The following is a 19,447-nucleotide window of genomic DNA, read 5'->3' on the forward strand; positions in this document are numbered from 1 at the left end:
GTTATGTCCAGGACTCAGTTTCATCTGTGGTTTCCTCCTTGCCCAGGATCCCAGAGTCTTCGTTATAACCTCACGGTGGTGACCCAAGATAGATCTGTGCAATCCAGATGTTTGGCTGAGGAACAGTTGGATGGTCAGCCCTTCCTGCATTATGACCGTGAGGAAGGCAGAGCAGAGTCCCAGGGGTGGCGGTAGATGCAGTACTGGAGCTGACGCGTGGGACACAGACATCAAGATGTGTCAGAGAATGGGAAGGATTTCAGAATAACTAGCAGAAATCATGGTCCTATTGGTCTAGAAAGGAGATGAGAGTAGGAGGGGGGCAAGAGTGATGTGTCCTGCTGGATGGGAGTGGGACCTACCAGACCTGGTCCATAAGGGCTCCCCAAGGAGAGGAGCAGATGTTCAAGTGCTATGGGGAACAATTTGGGAGTCACTGTGCACACCCTGTGCCCTCTGGTGAGCCTGGGGTGACCCTGCAGGGGGTTCTGACCCTGGTCTGGTCAGGGCCCAGGGATGGGGAGGGAGAGCAGGCCTGTGGCTCTGAGGTGCCCAGGTTATAATGGCCCCTGTTCAGGAAAGTCCTTGGTGTATGAGAGTTGATTGCCAACCATTCTGGGTGTTGCTGCTGTTGTTCTCATTGTTATCATCATTCTCTGTGTCCTTCGGTCCAAGAAGAAGACATCGTGGGCTCTGGAGAACCCAGGTGAGAAATCTGGGCAGTGGGAGCAGTGCGCTGACTGCAACGTAGGGTCCCTTGTATCTCTCTCTGCACAGATAAGAGTGGGGCGACAAGCCTCTGTAACAGGAGCTGGAAGTTGGGTATTTGTGAGGAGAATGGGATCTACGCTGTTGCATGGTGGGTGGTGGGAGCAAGGCCAGGTGATGATGTCGATGGAGTCATGGGAGGAGACCAGCAAGGGATCCGAGTGGGAAAAGCGGGTGAGGGGACAAAAGTGGGGGTGTTATCTTCCCTCAGCGAAAGGCAGAATCCGATTTTGGAGCAGCTAAAGGAGAATAGTTGAGGGAAAAAGAAGCAATATTCCGGAACCAATTGAACCTTTATCGGTTTCTCTTTTTGCCCAGAGCTCGTTAGCCTACAGGCCCTGGATCAAGGCCAGATGGTGCCAACAGACCACAGTGGCACCAGGCAGCTGGGGTTCGGTCTGTGTTGTCAGCCCCTGGGTCCGTTGATTCAACTGAAGGGGCATGGAATCTGCATCAGGAGGCCTGAATTCAACTCCGTGCTGTGGTCTCACTAGAACTTTTCCTCTTGGTGCCTCAGTTTCTTCATCTATGAAATGGGGGATATAACAGTATTCATTTCCAGTGTGCTTGGCAGGATTACAAGTGTTAATACATACGAGGTGCTTGCAGCTCTGCCACATGAGTTATTATCATCATTTGTCATTTTATATTATATTAGATGTATAATAGTTATATTATTATCAGTAAACTTCTTTGTTATGACTCCACCTGAGGAGTCAACTACCAGCTTTCTGGCACCTTGATGTCCCCTCACCCCCATGTGATATGCATTACTTCATGTCTATTATGTCTGTATAATTACATTATAGGTATTTAAATGTTCTTTAAGTATACGTATCTGATTTGTGTTTTATGTCTGGGAAGGGACAGACAGCGAGGTTCTGGGAAGGAGAGGAATATCTAGATACCTTGACACAGCACTGAAAATCTCCACCTCCTCTTACCCCCCTCCCCCGGCTTCCAGTGACTGCAAAGCAGAAAGGGCTGGAGAAGATGAAAGGAGACATCTGGGGCCAAGGTTCAGGGGTTGACCCTGTTGGGCGAAAATCTGCTTTGAACGGTTGGCATCTTTATGTGATGAAGCAATACTGAAGTGTGACATTAGCGGAGGGGGTCAGTGCTTTGGGGTTTCCTGATTATGAGCAATAGAGGTCAGTCTCTTTCTGGGGTGAAGTGAGTGCTGTTGATATGTGAGGTGAGCTGATGAGAGAGCAAATGAACACAGTGTAGGGAAATGCGTCATGCGCCAGCATCGCCCTCCTTCAGTTCAGATGGATTTGCACAAGGCGTGGGGAGGTGAGATTCCCCTGCCTGTTGCTCATTCCTTTCTGACTTCTGGTCTGAGTAGATAGGTGCTGCTCTTCTTGATCAGGGTAGCCTTAGCCCCGTGCAGGTAAGGAAGGCATTGTTGGCAGAGGGGACACGTCCCACAGACTAGAGGCAGAGGATGGGAGCCCTTTCTGCAGCAAGGCCTGTGTGGTAGCAAGAGAAGGATGAGGGGCCCTAGTCAAGTCCTGTTCCCTCCCTGCCTGGGTTCACAGGGCAAACAGTGAGGGAACTGGGATAGAGAATTGATTCACACATCTATTTATTATGGTGTGTGTATGTTGATATATATTTTCATGTTTTTATTCATATTTTATTCATATTTTTATTCATTTGTGCATGCATGTTTTTATTCAAGTATTCCTGCATTTTTGTCAGCCCTCAAGTGTCATTTCTTGTACTCAGTTGTCATTAAGCACAAACTTTCATACTCATTCAATTTTTGTTTTTAAAGTCACAATTGCCTGCAAATTAAAGAGTGAAGTATATGTGCAAGATTTATCATGAAATCTACTATTATAGTCCTCTGTGACTTTTCTCAATTTCTACCTTCCCAGAGGCAACCATCGTCAATATTTTTTAGCTGATTCTTTTGGCTTTTACTTCTCTATCTCTAAATAAGAGGCCTTGAGTACTGCAGCTTGATTTTTCAGGTGCAGTCATTATCACAGCATTGCCCAGTGCCTGATGCAATAGTTAATAGTAATTGTTCTCTTTCACTCTTTCATCCCTTCATTTCCCCAATATGTTTATATAGTAATTATGTTTAGCTCAGTCATTCAGCATTTTCTTTTCCATTACTGATGCTTTCTATGTAAACTTACTTCCTGCACAAACTTTTGTTCTCCCTGAACTTAGTAATTGCCTTTGTTTTTGTTTGATTATTTTCTATGTAGCTTTCACTAATTTACTTCGATAGTCTTTCTACTTGTATGACTCTTTCAAGAAGTACGGATATGTCAGATATTCTATCAATTTTACCTCCTTGGAAACATCCCTTCTGGGTCCTTATGACATGCTCCCATCTGGACTGGGTTCGCCACATCTGGAGCAGTGCCACCCTCCTAGAATCTCCCTCCACTACCATCTGGAAGGTGCTTTTAAGTGCAGTGGAGTCACCTGGACATCCTGCTAAAATGCAGGCTGATTAAAGATGTCAAGGATGGGGCCTGTGAGCCTGATTTTATACCTTCTCTCACGTGATGCCGATTCTACTTGTCCATGCTCGATAGTCGAGGTAGCGAGCATCTCTCTCTGTCTTTCTCCTGTGCTGCATCTCCATTTTCTGTATCCTACATCTTTCTCTCTCTCTTTTTTAATGATAAGCCTTCACTAACACATTTTTTTTAAATTAAGTAATGTGTTTCTTTCTAAATTTGTAATAGGGTTAATTGTTTTTATTGTGGCGAAAACACATAAAATTTACCAGCTTAACCATTTTTGAGTGTACCATACAGTAGTGTTAAGTATACATACATTGTTGTGTGACAAGTCTCTAGAAATATTTTATCTTGCAAAACTGAAACTCTAGACATATTGAATGAAAACTCTCCATTTCCCTCTCCCTCCAGCCCCTGGAAACCACCATTTTCTTTTCTGTTTCTAAAATTTTGTCTACTTTAGATACATCATATAAGTGAAATTATACAGTATTTGTGTTTTTGAGACTGTCTTTTTTCACGGAGGATAATGTCCTCAAGTTTTATTTATGTCACAGCAGGTGACAACATTTCCTTCTTTTTTTAAACGATTCTGTTACTCTTATTTAAAATAAATTTTTTTTAAATTTATTTATTTTTTATGACGGATATTGGTTAACAAAATCCGATGTTTCAGGTGTATATTTTAACAATAAAGAATATATATATATATATTTACATTGTGTTTTCATACCATAGATAGATTTCTTTCTGTCACCACATATTTGACCCCTTTTATTCTGTTTACGTCCCTCTACCCTCACCCTCTGGTAACCATTATTCTATTGTCTATGTCCATGAGTCTCTGTTTGTTCGTCCTGTTCATTTGTTGCTTTTAAGTTTATATCCCATATATAAGTAATATCATGTGATTTTCAACTTTTTCTGTCTGGCTGGTTTTGCTTAGCATGATTATTTCGAGGTCCATCCATGTTGTCGCAAATGACTGTATTTCATCTCTTCTTGTGGCTGAGTAATATTCCATTGTGTATATATATGTGTACCACAGCTTCTTTAGCCAATCATCTATCGTAGGACACTTTGGTTGCTTCCATGTCCTGGCCACCGTGAATAATGCTGCTATGAACATCGGTGTGCAAATATCTTTAAGGATATTTGTTTTCAAGTCTTTGTTTTAAATACCCAATAAAGGGATTGCTGGATCATATGGTGATCAATTCTTAGTTTTTTGAGGAAGCTCTATACTGTTTTCCATAGTGGCTGTACCAATTTGCAGTCCCACCAGCAGTATATGAGGGTTCCTTTTTCTCCGCATCCTCGCCAACATTTGTTATTACTTGTCCTGTTGATTATAACCATTCTAACAGATGTGAGATGATATTTCATTGTGGTTTTGATTTGCATTTCTCTAATAGCTAGTGATGTTGAGCATCTTTTCACATATTTGTTGGCCATCTGTATGTCCTCTAAGGAGAAGTGTCTGTTCAGGTCCTCTGCCCATTTTTTGACTGGCTCGTTTATTTTTTGTTGTTATTGAGTCGTATGAGTTCTTTGTTTATTTTGGATATTAGGCCTTTATTGGAGGTGTTGCTTGCAAATATATTTTCGCATCTGGATGGTTGTTTCTTTACCTTGCTGATGGTTTCTTTTGCTGAGCAGAAGCTTTTTAGTTTGATGAAGTCCCATTCACTTATTTTAGCTTTTACTCCCCTTGCCTTTGAGGTCAAATTCATAAAATCCTGTTTAAGTCCAACGTCCTTGAGTTTAGTTCCTATGTTTTGTTCTATGCAATTTATGGTTTCTGTTCCTTAATCCATTTTGAGTTAATTTTGGTGTGTGGTGATAGACAACAGTCTAGTTTTATTCTTTTGCAGGTGGCTTTCCAGTTTTCCCATCACGATTTATTGACCTCACAGATTGCAAGGACCTTGTCAGTTTACAATCCCTCATTTTTTACTTTTTACACCTACAGCACCTGGTCTTCTTGAGTGGTCTTCCATCCAAGAAAACCAGGCCTGACTCTGCTTAGCTTCTGAGATCAGACGAGATAGGGCACGTTCAGGGAGGCATGGCTGTAGACTTATTTATTTCTAATAAAATTAAATTTGGCCAGAGTACATATGATTTCCATCTTTTGAAATTTATTATTAATTGTTATATTTCTCAACATATGAGCCATTTTAGTGAATGTAATTTAAACACTTTTTAAAATATATATTCTGAAATAAATTATTAATGAATAAAAACATATATATATATTCCATGATTGCAGGGTAGAGCATTCTGATCAAGGCGATTGATAGTGTTGTTAATTTGGATTTTGGGGAAGCTAAAAGAAAAAAAAGTCTTTTTTTACCTGCCTGATTCTGCCCTCCACCCCCGTATTCATCATTTCCAGAGCTGTGTATTCCTTCCTGAAGATTTAAGTTCACATCTGGTGTTTCTTTCAACCAGAAGAAATGTCTTCAGTGTTTTTGTTGTTTTTGTTGAGTTCTGTTTGAAAGACAACTATTTTAGTTTTATCTTATCTAAAAATATCTTTTTTTCTAAAGAATATTTTCACCGGTGTGGAGTTTTGAGTTAATAGGTTATTTTCTTACAGCACTTAGAAAATATCATTTTGAAAACAGAGGGCAACTGAGTCAGGGGCTCGTGCTGCCTGTGCCGCTCAGCCAATAGACTGACAGGAGTTGAGCTGTTTAGAATAAGGATTTATTGTTAGAGCACCAGTGATCTGAGAAGGCAGCAGGTCAACACCTTCAAAACTGCTTTGGCTTCTCAATCTTGTTTAGGGTATTTAAGGGAAAATCTGGGCATTATCCCAGAGGCTGCATGACAGTTGAGGGAGGGGAGTCTGTTGTCTGTTGTGCTTCATGGAGCCGTGGTCCTCCAGTGGCATTAACAACCCAGAACAAAGAATGCTAGACAGAAGGATTATGATCAGTCAGCATAATCATAAGTTTCAGGGCGACTTTCTATGGCAGGGGACGTTCCAAGCTCTGGGTCAAAATGTGGTGACAATCTATTGTTAAGCGACAGGGCAAGGAAAAGTGAAGCTGGGGACACTGTGAGGCCTCTATTCCGGGGGTCCCAACCAGGCCGTTCCTCAATTTCATTGTCTTCTGACCTCCGTTGTTTCCACTGATAAATCAGAAACATGTTTACTGGTCATTCTTATAATTGTTCTCATGTCGTTTTTCTCTGTTCGTTCTCAAGTTTTTCTGTTTATTTTGCTTTTTGTCAGTTGTTCTAGGTGTGGTTTTATTATTTATATATCCTGCTTGGACTTCATCAAGTTTCTTGAATCTATAAACTCATGTCTTTTAGCAATTTTTGGAAACTTTTGGTCTCTTTTTATACATTTTTTCTGCCCTGTTCTCTTTCCTCTCCTGATTTTCTAATTGCACATATGCGTGATTACTTCGATATCGTCCCACAAGTCTCTGAGAATCTATCATAGGTGACTTTCAGAAGAACTCTACAAAATGACTTTCCTCTTCTCTTTTACACATGAGGACGCTGGACATATAGAGGTTTGCATAGACAATTAAGTGACAAAAATTAAAATTAAAAACCAGTTCTTTTATTGTAACCCATTGCGTTATTTAGAATCCATTAATCCATACTGATATTAAATGGACACATAAATAAATAACTAAGGGCAGGGAGAAAAGAATAACTATTCTTTACTGTAGAATACCAACTAACAAATGTAAAAGAAAGAATAGACTTTGACTGTCATGTCCTTGTTGGTTTAGACCAAGAGATCACTGGCAGCGACAGTAGATGTCTGCATTTTGTTTCTGTCTTTTTATTATGAAACCAATGTTAAGGAGGCAAATGCGGATTAACAGGAGGGATCCCTAGCCTTGTTTTCCTTAGAAGACTAGTTTAGTGTTTTATCAGACATCTGTTGTAGCCATTGTAGATGGAAAAGTTTATGAGAAAAACACCACATGGAGTCTGTAAATGTGTTTGTACAGCTTGTAAAGCATTCTTGGAAGTGGCCAGTAAAAAAAGTGTTTTACCACTTAAAAAAAATAATAGAGTTTGAAAAATTATTATTTTGCTACCGTGGTAATAGTAATTGATACAGACAAGAATCATCAAGTGCTACAGCTAGTAAGTGAAAGTTTATTTGAAGAACAGGGTAGTTACATAGTTTCAAAGTACCTCTGGCAAGTTCCTTCTCAATTATAATGGAAGAGAGTAACTTTATAGTGAAAAGACCTGGCAGACACTTCTTTAAGCGATCAAAAGTAACATCACTCACGATTGGGCTAAACTGACCTCATGTGCCTCCTGATGTGATGTTCTGAGAAAGATACAATATTACTTCTGTAACATTCTTGCCAAAAACACAACCTGACTCTAATCAAGAGAAGCAATGGATAATTCCAAGTTTTATATTTCTATAAAAGAAATGACCTGTCCTCTACAAAAATAGTGAGGTCATTAAAGGGAAAAAATTGAAAAACCATTCCAAATTGAAGGAAACTAAAGATACGTGACAACTGGATATAATGCATGTTCCTGGATTAAATCCAGGACTGGATAAAAATGTCTATAAATAATACTACTGTGACAGTTTGGGAAATTTGAATAGAGACAGTAGTATTGAGTCAACGTTTCTTTTCCTGATTTTGATTACTGTGCTCTGATGATGAAAGAAATGTCCTTGTTCTTAGGAGACAGACTGATGTGTTTTGCAGTAAAGGGGCAGTGATACATGCAACTTGCTCTCAAATCCTTATGTATACAGCAACCATGGCAAACTGTCTGGGAAACGGTAGATTTTTTTTTTTTTTTGTATTGTACCTGCAAGTTTTCTCTAAGTTGGAAATTATTTCAAGTAAAGATTTTACAAAACAAGTTATTTTGACTTCACATCATAATTTATTTTGTAGTCTTTAATAGTCATATTTTGATGGTTACTTCTCCATGAATATTTTGACCCTTTCTTGAAATCATTTGTCTCAAGGCCCCAAGCATTAGGATATCTTTAATATTATTCACTTCTATTTGAAGACTTCCCTAAATGAACTCTTCCAAGTTCAGAAAGTCTTTCCAAATCTAGGGATTCTAGAATTTGGTGAAAAAAAATAATAATCTCAGTGTAACACATACCACACACATAGGCCAGCATTGTAAGAGGAATAAGCAACCAGAGAGTAACGCCTTTATTTTACTTTCTCTTAGGAGTCCCCATGATGCTGCTCTTTCCATGTCCCTGGGCCTGGGGGAAGGAAGGATGGCTCCCTTGGAGAAAAAGGAGAGAAAAATGATGGTGTGGAAACAGTTTCCTCCATCACCTCCCCCAACCCTTCAGCTTCTCGGGCTGTGCCCATTCTCCCTCCCCAGCCCCTGGCCCAGGAGCCTTTCCTTCTCTCTACCTCAGCTAGAGCCCAGCCTCTCACCTAGAGCCTGCCGCTCAGTGGGGAGTGAGCCACTCCTGCCACTGGAGGGCAGAGGAGAGGTCAGCCCAGGGCTGTGGGGAAGGTGCAGCAGGAATGAAGGAGGTTAGAGCAGGAAGGACTTCAGAATGAGTGAGGTGAGATCAGGGAGTGACTGAGGACATTGCCTGTCTCCATTTAGGAGGGAAGAGAAAGGCCTTGGGTGCAGAGGCAGAGAGCATGGCAGGGTCTGGAAGAGATCCACTGTCACCTTCACCCTTGTGCTCCGACAGCACCTCACCCCAGGTCACTCTGAGGTGCCCTTCAAGTCCAGGTGCTCCCCCAAGCAGATGTGTCTCAGCTCCTCTCTGGGCAGGACACCCGTAGCTGTCCGTCACGGAAGTGTCTTGTCCTCCTCTCCTTCCATCGGTCACCCTGAATCCTTAATCCAGTCTGCAGCTTTCCTTCACGCAGCCAGCTCAGCATGTTGTTGGCAGGTAAAGAGATAAATGCTTGGCCTCTCACAGTGTGATTGCCCTCAGGGTCCTACCTGTCAGTCAACACAACCTGAGGGAGCACTGGATATAGGAGAGCGACAGCACAAGGACAGCGTGGGCTTCCCACCTCTGCTCCCTCCCTCCTCTCCTAGTCCTCCACTTGGGGGTGCCTTCTCCCTCCCCCAGCACCAGGACTTCTTAATCCAGAGCAGGAAGGAGAGGCCGTGGCCCCAAAGCCCCCTGCCCCACCAGTCTGCCCATCAGTGCATCCGCCTCCATTCCCACTGCAGTTTTAGTGCCTGCCCCGTGCGGAGCCCTGGGTATGTGAGAGGGCTACCCAAGAACGTCCTTCCTTCAAATACTGCATGGCTCAGTTTCTCAGCTCCTTCAAGTCTGCTTACACATTTTATGAGGCTCACCCTGACCACCCTATTTAAAAGTGCCGCCTCTCCCATCACCTGGCATTGATCGTCTCCTGTGAATTATGTTTTTCACTGTAAGTCCTATCGCTTCTAACATACTGTGAAGGTTTCCTTTTCCAAAGACGGCCTCAACAATATCTCCCACCCCATATGCTCTTCTGCAATGTGACCTCGCCATCCCCTATCTTGAGGTGAGGCCTAATCCCTCTCCCCTTGGATCCGTGACTAGTTTTGATCACTAGAACATGAGGAAGTTGACACTGCTTGACTGGGCAGGAGAAAGGGGAGACGGTCTTCCGTCCTCAGCCGTGTGGCCACACGGGGGCGCTGCTGCGCTGCTCGTGGATGCTGAAGGAGCAGCATGGGAGGGTCCGGGCTGTAAACTGGTCAGAGGAGGCTGCCCCGAAGGCTGGGCATCAATGGGGGCATGAAGAAGCTTCCCAGCAGTGCTGGACTCCACAGATGTCAAGGTCAAGATGGGACAGGAATTGAAGGAGAGGAGAGCTCAGGAAACTTGTGCCATCTCTGAGGTTTCCATCTCCCCACTGCCACCCCTTTCTCCAGGTCTTTGATGCCAACACCCAGGAAAACTGAAAATAAACATTTTCTTAGGTGCACACTCTCTCTCCCTCTCTTTTTGTAGTACTCCTTGCTGTAGCAACGATAACAAAATTCGTATAAATTTTTCTCAGGAAGAATACATGAGAAATTGGCAACACTCTCAAATCTAGCAGGACGCCCGGGTGCCTGGTGACTGGGGAGGTCTTGGAGGACACTGAGGAACAAAATCATTTTTATCTGTATACCAAGGACCTGTTACTTATCCCATCTTGTAAAATCCTTCTCTTTATCCACCTTATCCCATTAGCATCTGCTCCACTTTGCTTGTCTTTGTATTATCTGTTTGAGTTAGTAGATGTTTGTTGTTCTAAGCCACCGAATTTTGGGGAAGTTTGCTACACAGCAATAGATAACTAATAAAACTCTTTTGTTTTTGTCTACAGCTCTTTTATTTCCTTGCATGCTGAAATTCTCTGCACTCACTATTTCCAGTTCCTCTCCTCCTGTTCTCTTTTATTCTCTTGTACCCCTTCTTCCTTCCCTCTTTACCTTTTTGCTTTTTATTATGGAAGCATGAAAACATATAAAATGACTCTGTGGTTATGCTAAAAGGAAGCATTATCTGGACCTATGTGCCACAAGTATAATGCCAAGGTATATGGAATAAAATTAAATAAAAAACATTATTAATAGTATCTGAAAAATTATGCCTGGGCAACCAAGTTAGTGGTTTTCAACTCTTAATTCTTTCATTCGACTGAGGGTTGTTGGTTTTGTGTTTTTTTGTTTTTTGTTTTTTTCAGAACAAACACATCAGCAACAGAAAGTTTTACACAGTCCTGCTATAAGTTTAAATGGGCACAAGCACATTGGAAATCAAATGAGCATGTATAGCCCAGCAGTCCTACTCCTAAGTGTTCTTTGGAGAATTTTTTGCCTTGTGCCTCAGGAGACATGCGCACTAATGTTCACAGTAAAAATTGGAATAACAACATAGGCATCAGTAGGAAAATAACAAAGTTGTGGTATAATTATAAAATATAAGACTTCAACAGTAAAAATGAATGAACAACAGCCTCACACATGAGGGGTAACTCCCTACATAATGCTGAGTCTCAGAAGAGTCCATGCAGCAACAGTTCACTGTACAGGAAGTTCAAAAGCACGCGAAACTAAACAATGTTTGGTTTGGGGACAGACACACTTACTGTAAAATCTTTAGAGAAACTCAAGGGAATGGTAAACACAAGACTCAGGATAGAAGTTACACCTGGGGGATGGGACTGAGGGGCCCTCATGGGGGCTTCTTAGGTTCAGTTTCTGACAGCAGTGGTGGATGCCCAGGTATTTAATTGATCATAATTCCTCAAACTGACACTTTTCAAACTGTGGCTTGTGAGCTATTCCTGGCTCATTTTTTAAAAAGGAAAGTGAAAAGAAAGAGAAAAGAAAATACCAAAGTGTATTGAAAGAGTACTTAGCAAGAACTAGTCACATTGGAACAAATCCACAACCAATTATTACGAGCCATGTCAGAGAGAAGACCGGTATGTCATAGAAAATGGCATTGGTTAGAAATAGGTCACATGATCCTTCACTCCCTATATATTCTGGTATGCAGTCTTCAATCCGATGTGTAAATAATTCTATCTTGTGATTTGATGTATTATTTACATTTAACTTCACGTACAACTGAATTAAATACCTTTACAGAAGTGGAAAAGCACACTGTTGGTCAATGTAAGTAAACTTGAAAATGTTATAAAGGGAAAACCAGTGATGGACTAGAAAGTGTAATGGAAAACACAAGAGAGCTGCTTTAAAACAAACTTTAGAGGCACATATTAACAGTGCTTTTTAGAATCACGTTGGTGTCCAAATCACTTCTACCAAATCTCATTCAAAAGCACGGTGAAAGATGTGAAATTTACTCTAGGATGCCAACTGGACAGCCAGTTTTGGACATTTTGTTCCTCAATTGGAGTTAAACACCTCTGCCTACTGCATCACGCCAAAATTGTTGTCATGGTGCTAAGCTAGGTGTACAGACTGAGGCATGAGGTTCACATTTTTCTAACTGAAAAGTAATTTCATCACGCAAATGTTTTTGAAGATGATGTTGAATAAGAAAACTGGCAGTTTTGCTAATATTTTTGACATTTTAAAAATTATTATAGTGACATTGGTTAACAAAATCCAGTAAGTTTCAGGTGTACAATTTAACAGTAAGGCATGTATACATATTGCATTGGGTGTTTACCACCCACAGTTAGATTTCTTTCTAGCACCACATATTTGACCCCTTTTACTCCATCTACCTCCCCTTCTCCCCCTCCCTCTGTACTCTCTGGTTGACATTCTTAACAAACTAAATTTGAAACTTCTAATGAGAAACAAAGATAGTTATTATTTTAAAGACATTCTTGTTAAGGCACCCACATCTTGGAACTATTTGGTCTAGCTAACTATAGGTTCTCAACTTTGTTGCAACGTATTGAATGAAACATTATCACTAAAAGTAATTTCGAGAAGCACAAAAGTTGATGTATCTCCTTTCTCTGTTTCAGACTTTTACCCGTGGCTTTCCAAAAGTGAAATGTAAAGCATTAAAGAAAAATAATCAGAAAAAGGAAACAGTGACTTACAAAATCCTGAAACATTAATTAATTTTAATTTGGGTTTTAACATGTGTGTAAATTCTTTGACACTCCTCCTTTCCAGAGGTGCAGTAATTCCCTCCTCTTGAGTGTGGGCTGCATTTAATGACTCACTTCTAACTGACAGAGTAAGGCTAATGTGATGGTGTGTGACTCTGAGTCCAGGACAGAAAACACTGCAGTTTGCATCTTGCTTGCTCTCTCTCTCTGTTCACTTTCTCTGAAGAATGCAGCTGCTTGGTCATTTTCCACCTTATGGAAAGTCCACATGGCTAGGAATGGAGGCCTCCTGAGACCACCCAGGTAGAAATGAGGCTTCTTCTAACAGCTTCTTCAAACAATAAGTCATGTTTCATGTGAGTCCTCCAGTCCCAGTTAAGCCTTCAGATGATGCAGCCCTGGCTGACAACTTGACGGCAACCGTGAGAGAGGCCCTGGCCAGAAGCACTCAGGTGAACCTCTGTCAGATTCCTTACCTTGGGGAACTGTGGGAGAAAATACACATTTGTTATTCTGAGTTGCTACATTCTGTATAATTTGTTATGCTACAGTACCTAACTGATACAGTGTTTAAAGAAAGAATGAAATATTGCATTTTAATTTTCATTTGCTCTAAATCATTTATAAGATATTAACAATGTCGTTTGGTTTTAAGATTTAAGAATTTCCATGGCTAACAGGCAGGATGCATTTTATTACCATTCACAGCACTCTATTTACTTGTACTTTGATTTCCAATCATGACCCAATCAAATACAAGAGGTAGAACAGGTCCCCAATAACAACCCTCGTTATTCACTTCTAGTCAGTTATCCAATTAGACACTAATGTGGGTGCTGCTGGGAGGGGATTTTGCACATGTAACTAAGTTCTCTGTCAGTTGACTATAAGATTAGAAGGAGGGGGCTGTCCTGGGTGGGCTGTCCTGGGTGGGACTGTCCTGATCAGGTGAGTGCTGATTGGAGTTCTTCCTGAGCAGAGACTCCAAGTGTGAGAGGGATTCAATGTGAGGCATTTCTCCACTGGGGGCTTTGAAAATGCAGGGCCACGTGGCAAAGACTGCTGGCCACTAGGTGATAGGAGCAGCTATCCCCTGGCACCTCCTTGCTGACAGTTGTCAAGGAAACGGGACCTCAGATGGACAACTAGAAGAAACTGAATTTGGCCAACTGTCACTACATAAGCTTTGAGGAGGACCCTGAGCTCAGGATGAGAACACGGCTTTGTGACACCTTGACCACAGCACCCATCCACACCACACCTGGATTTCTGACTAAGGAACTGTGAGCAAATAATTGGGAGTTGTTTTGAGCCACTAAATTGTGGACATATCTTCTGCAAGAATAGAAAACTAATACAGAGGCTCAACTGTGCAATGAATAAGCATACGGCATTTTATTTCACTGGGATGAATTTATGAATTGATATGCACACTAAAATCTTTCTGAACTTTTTTGTATTTTTTATTTTATGATTTTTGTGTGATGTAATTAAATTTTAATGCAATCATCATTTACCGACAATTAACTTAATGCCTACTATCTGTCAGGAATGGCTTTATACGCCTGGGAGGCAACTTTGACCTAAGTAGCCTAAAGCCCCTGTGCTCACATGCCTTATATTCTAGAGACTTCCCACAGAGAGACAAAGCCATTGGAGGGTTTTGGTGAAGAAATGGCAGGTACATCCTGAGTCACGTTAGCAGGATCTCTGATCCTCGTGGGGAGAATAGGTTTTGGGTGGCAGGTTGGGGGGTAGCACTAGTGCCACAATCAGGAGTGAGAGGGTGGTGGAGACTAAGAGGGGAAGAGGGCCTGGGGATGAAGGAGACAGAGGGAAGGGCTGGAGAAGTGGCAGGTGAGAAAGTGCAGCAGAAGTAAAGAATTCTACAGCAGTGGAACTCTGAGATTTAAATATGTGCTTTTAAAGATCTTTAATAAACGATCTAGAGCCTAGCAGGTTGTTCTGTGGACCTGCCTAAAAACTAATTGCCTCCTTATGTTAATCAGTTTAAAAAATAATAATATGTCCCGATAAAATATGCACACCACTTAGATGTGAATTATTCCTAAAAAATAGGCTGTGCAGGAGCACTAGTGAAGGACATTTTAACTGCACTGAACACTTGGAACTCTGAGGCTGTACATGCTGCTGGTTGAAATACACTGTAACAAATTGCTTCTAAGTCCTTTTTTGTATTGAGGATGTGGGGGACTCACACAGACAGACTCTGGGCTGTGGAATGCAGCTCGTTTTACAGTACAAAAACCTGGAGTCACAGACATGCTGTTTGGGAAAGTTAAGACTTAGGAGCTTTGTGAGTCTGAGCACAGTGCTCACATATCTATCCGGACCAGGGGGCCCAATCTTTTCTTTCACAGATTAGCTTCCTGAGGATCAGGGGTTTTCAAGATTGTGTTACTCACCCTGGTTCATAGACAACAAGGAGACTGGTCACTGTGAGAATCTCTGGCTGGTGTTTTCAGGCACAACTTCTCCAGGATGAAAGCAAAACCCCCTGTCCTTCCTTCGTTCCCAGGGCAAGCTCACTCTTAGGCATCAGTTTCCCTGGGGCTGAGCTTTCTAGAAGAGTCCAAGGGAGAGGCAAAGGGCGGGAGGCAGAGAGAACATTTCAGGGAGGGCTCCGGGAAGAGGAGAGGAGGCAAAGGGGCCCGTCCCCGCCTGGGGTCTCTCCCTGGTTTCCTCACACAGCTCCTGGGCCAGGACTCAGGGAGACAGGGTGACAAAGAGCTGTCGGTGAAGGAGGAGCGGTCAGGGCAAAGTCCCAGGTCCCCAGGGCGTGGCTCTCAGGGTCTCAGACGCCAGGGCGGTGTCTGGGGCAGGGAAGCTCAGTGTCGGGGAGTCCCCACCTCCCCGAGGTTTCACTTCTCCCTCTCACAACCTGTGTCGGGTCCTCCTGTCTGGATACTCATGACACGGCCCCAATTCTCACTCCCATTGCGCGTCCGGTTTCTAGAGAAGCCAATCAGTGTCGCCGCCCGTTTATAAGGTCTCCACGGCCCCGCCCGGACGCAGTCTCCCCAGATTCCGAGGATGCAGGTCATGGGCCCCCGAACTCTCCTCCTGCTGCTCTCGGGGGCCCTGGCCGTGACCGAGACCTGGGCGGGTGAGTGCGGGGTCGGGAGGGAACGGCCTCTGCGGGGCAGGAGCGAGGGGACCGCCCGGCGGGGACGCAGGACCCGGGGAAGGCGCGTCCCCGCCGCCCAGGCCCAGAACCCCGTCCCGTCCTGACCGTCCGGCTGCCCCCGCTCCCCGCGCCCCGCGCTTCCCGCGCCCCCTCATCGCTCCCAGCCCGTCGACCTCGGACCGGGACCCGCGCCGGGAGGAGGGCCGGAGGGACTCAGCGTCTCTCTGCCCCCAGGTTTCCACTCTATGAGGTATTTCTTAACCGCCTGGTCCCGGCCCGGGAGCGGGGAGCCCCGCTTCGTCACCGTCGGCTACGTGGACGACACGCAGTTCGTGCGGTTCGACAGCGACGCCGCGAGTCCGAGGCTGGAGCCGCGGGCGCCGTGGATGGAGCGGCCGTGGGTGGAGCAGGAGCACCCGCAGTACTGGGACCAGCAGACCCGGATCTTCCGGGGCACCGCACAGACTTACCGAGTGAGCCTGGACAACGTGCGCGGCTACTACAACCAGAGCGAGGCCGGTGAGCGACGCGACGGGCCCCGGTCCCGACCCCCGTCCCCACGGACAGGCCGGGGTCGCCCGAGAGTCCGGGCCCGGGCTTCGCCCCGAGGCTGCGGGACCCGCCCGGGAGGAGCCGGCGGGGACTCCCCGGGTTTCGCTTTCAGTTTGGGTCCGGTCGCTGCGGCGGGGCTGACGCGGGGCTGACGCGGGGCTGACGCGGGGCTGACGCGGGGCTGACGCGGGGCTGACGCGGGGCGGGGACAGGGTCTCACACCTTGCAGTGGATGTACGGCTGCGACGTGGGGCCGGACGGGCGCCTCCTCCGCGGGTACTTTCAAGACGCCTACGACGGCGCGGATTACATCGCGCTGAACGAGGACCTGCGCTCCTGGACCGCGGCCGACCTGGCGGCTCAGAACTCCCGGCGCAAGTGGGAGGAGGCCGGTGAGGCGGAGCGCGACAGGGCCTACCTGGAGGGCAGGTGCGTGGAGTGGCTCCGCAAATACCTGGAGAACGGCAAGGAGACGCTGCTGCGCGCAGGTGCGAGGGGCCGCGGGGCCTCCCCTCTCCCTCGGGGGCGGGGGGCTCCTCCAAGGACGGAGGAAAGTGGGACCAGAGCACCCGCCTCCTGCGGGTCGGGAAAATGAGTCCGTGTGGGTTTTCAGATCCGGCACCAGAGGGCGGCTCGCCCAGAGGGCCCACCTTCCCTCAGGGACAATGAGGGGTGCTGTCTTCGGGGGAAGGAGGGGGAGACTATCTCGGGAATAACTGGTCAGCGAGCGGTTCCCTTTGACTGTGGCAGCTGCTCTGAGAACCCTGGGGACTTTTTCTCTCAGGCCATGTTCGCTGCCCCACACCCAGTGGCTTTGAGGTCTGACTCTAGCTTTTCTGAGTCCTTTGGCCCCCACCCAGGTCAGGACCAGGAATCCCTTCTTCCTCCTTCAGAGACCTATCTCTGACCCTGGCCTGTCTCAGCCTAATTCTAGAACTTTCTAAACAGTAGGAGATTACCCCAGATACCTATGTCCAGTGTGGTGTCTGGGTTTTATGCTCCCTTCTCCCACCCCATTTGTCCTGCGCATTCTGAGCATGGTCACAGAGCACTGGTGGAGTGTCCCAGGAGGGATGTAAAGTTCCTGAATTTTCTGATCCTTCTCCTCAGACCCTCCAAAGACACACGTGACCCACCACCCCATCTCTGACCGTGAGGTCACCCTGAGGTGCTGGGCCCTGGGCTTCTACCCTGTGGAGATCACCCTGACCTGGCAGCGTGACGGGGAGGACCAGACCCAGGACATGGAGCTCGTGGAGACCAGGCCCGACGGGAACGGGGCCTTCCAGAAGTGGGCGGCACTGGTGGTGCCTTCTGGAGAGGAGCAGAGATACACGTGCCACGTGCAGCATGAGGGGCTGCCCCAGCCCCTCACCCTGAGATGGGGTAAGGAGGGGGCCCTGGGCACAGCGCCTTTTCTCAGGGGAAGCAGGAGCCCCTGAAGGACTTCAGCAGGGTTGGGGCTGAGGCCCCGGAGTCAGGTTCATCACCGTCTGTTCCCTTTCTAGAGCCTCCCCCTCCGGCCACCATCCCCAATGTGGTCATCATTGCTGCCCTGGTCCTCCTTGGAGTTGTGGTCCCTGGAGCTGTGTTTGGAGCTGTGATGTGGAGGAGGAAGCGCTCAGGTAGGGAAGGGGTGGGGTCCGAGTTTACTTGTCCTTCTGTGGGGTTTCAAGCCCCAGGTAGAGTGTGTCCTGCCTCGTTAATGGGAAGTACCACCCACACTCGCGTTCTTTCCCAGCCTGGGTCCCCATCTGCTAACACTTGCTCTGTATTAATGCACGTGTAAAAATGAAGGACAGATTTATCACCTCGATGATTCTGGTGAAGGGAACTTGACTTCTAGCTGTCACAGGATAAAGGGGAAGGTTTCTGCTGAGGACAGACCTCCGGAGGGTGGTTGGTCCAGTTCCCCCACATGTACGTTCCTTAGGTTTCCTCATTGTGCCCTGGGTCTGAAGTCACAGTTCTGGAAACTTCCCTGGGGTCCAGGCCTAGGGGGTTCCTTTAGCACCTCATGGCCCCCACCCCACTTCCCTGGCTTCTCACAAGATGTTTTCTTCCCACAGGTGGAAAAGGAGGGATCTACGTTCAGGCTGCAAGTGAGTATGGTTGGGGGCAGGGAGTGATCCCAGAGATCCTTGGGATAGTGTAGTTAGGAGCCTATGGGGGGAGCTCACCCACCCCCACAATTCCTCCTTTAGCCACATCTCCTATGAGTTCTGACCACATTCTGTTTTGTCCTACCCCAGACAGTGACAGTGCCCAGGGCTCTGACGTGTCTCTCACAGCTTCTAAAGGTGAGACCCCTGGGTGGCCTAAAGTGGCGAGGGGCTGGGGAAGAAGGGACAGGACTGGGGAATGTGCATTCTTTGGGATATTTTGAGCATGTGGTGGAGTGTTGAGAATGTCACCACATGCAGCGACTAACCTGAATTTGTTCGTGATTATTTTTTTCTGTAGCATGAGACAGTTGCTTTATGGCGGAACGAGTGATGCAAGATTTGTTCATGCTCCCACTTTGTGACTTGAAGAACCTCTGATTTCTCTTTCTGCAAAGGGCATCCGAATGTGTCTGCGCTCCTATCAGCCTAATGTGAGGAAGTGGAGTGACCGGCCCACCTCCTGCCCTCCAAACTCCCCTTCCCCACACTGACCTGTGTCTTCCCTCATCCGTTGTCCTGTTCCAGCAGAGGCTGTGCTGTTCCCATCCCTCCCTTTGCTTCGTGTTGCACTGAGCTGCAACTTCTTACTGCCTTATTGAAATAAGAATATAAATATGAATTGGTTTTTCAGTTCTAGTTGTGAAGGGTTTATGGATTAATTAAAGGAGACAATCCTATATTTGAGAGAGGAAATAAATGGAATCACTGGGAACTTTTCAGAATCTGTGTGTTTGCTGTGCTGAGTTTGTTGCAGGTGGGGATACGAGAGGCTGTGAGGACTGAGCGTGGATGGGATCT

General features: G+C 45.7%; 2 protein-coding genes and 1 long non-coding RNA gene across 4 annotated transcripts; 2 read left to right on the forward strand and 1 right to left on the reverse strand.

The window, feature by feature from the left end:
• Nucleotides 1-46: 46 nt before the first annotated feature.
• Nucleotides 47-1,624, forward strand: LOC120599506 (MHC class I polypeptide-related sequence A-like; the record flags this gene model as incomplete). The annotated part of the gene is made up of 2 exons (XM_039858581.1): nt 47-192; nt 333-1,624. Coding segments are annotated over 2 exons (377 nt in total), but the record flags the coding sequence as incomplete, so codon positions are not given.
• Nucleotides 1,625-12,776: 11,152 nt separating this feature from the next.
• LOC120599503 (uncharacterized) lies at nt 12,777-15,815 on the reverse strand. Of its 2 annotated transcripts, XR_005651923.1 has the most exons (3): nt 15,687-15,815; nt 15,211-15,367; nt 12,777-13,269 (listed from the first exon to the last, which is right to left on the reverse strand). It is a non-coding gene; the product is annotated as an uncharacterized LOC120599503 (long non-coding RNA). The 2 variants fall into 2 exon arrangements; XR_005651922.1 differs by lacking the exon at nt 15,687-15,815 and having other exon boundaries at nt 15,211-15,630.
• LOC120599497 (saoe class I histocompatibility antigen, A alpha chain-like) lies at nt 15,801-19,371 on the forward strand. Its single transcript, XM_039858554.1, has 8 exons — nt 15,801-15,911; nt 16,167-16,451; nt 16,697-16,972; nt 17,595-17,870; nt 17,993-18,109; nt 18,554-18,586; nt 18,737-18,784; nt 18,948-19,371. The coding sequence occupies exons 1-8, from the start codon at nt 15,839-15,841 to the stop codon at nt 18,950-18,952; spliced, it is 1,113 nt and encodes a 370-aa protein (XP_039714488.1). The 5' UTR covers nt 15,801-15,838; the 3' UTR covers nt 18,953-19,371.
• Nucleotides 19,372-19,447: the final 76 nt, after the last annotated feature.

The sequence above is a fragment of the Pteropus medius genome, unplaced genomic scaffold (genome assembly GCF_902729225.1).
Source record: "Pteropus medius unplaced genomic scaffold, Ma_sr-lr_union100, whole genome shotgun sequence".
Taxonomy (NCBI): domain Eukaryota; kingdom Metazoa; phylum Chordata; class Mammalia; order Chiroptera; family Pteropodidae; genus Pteropus; species Pteropus medius.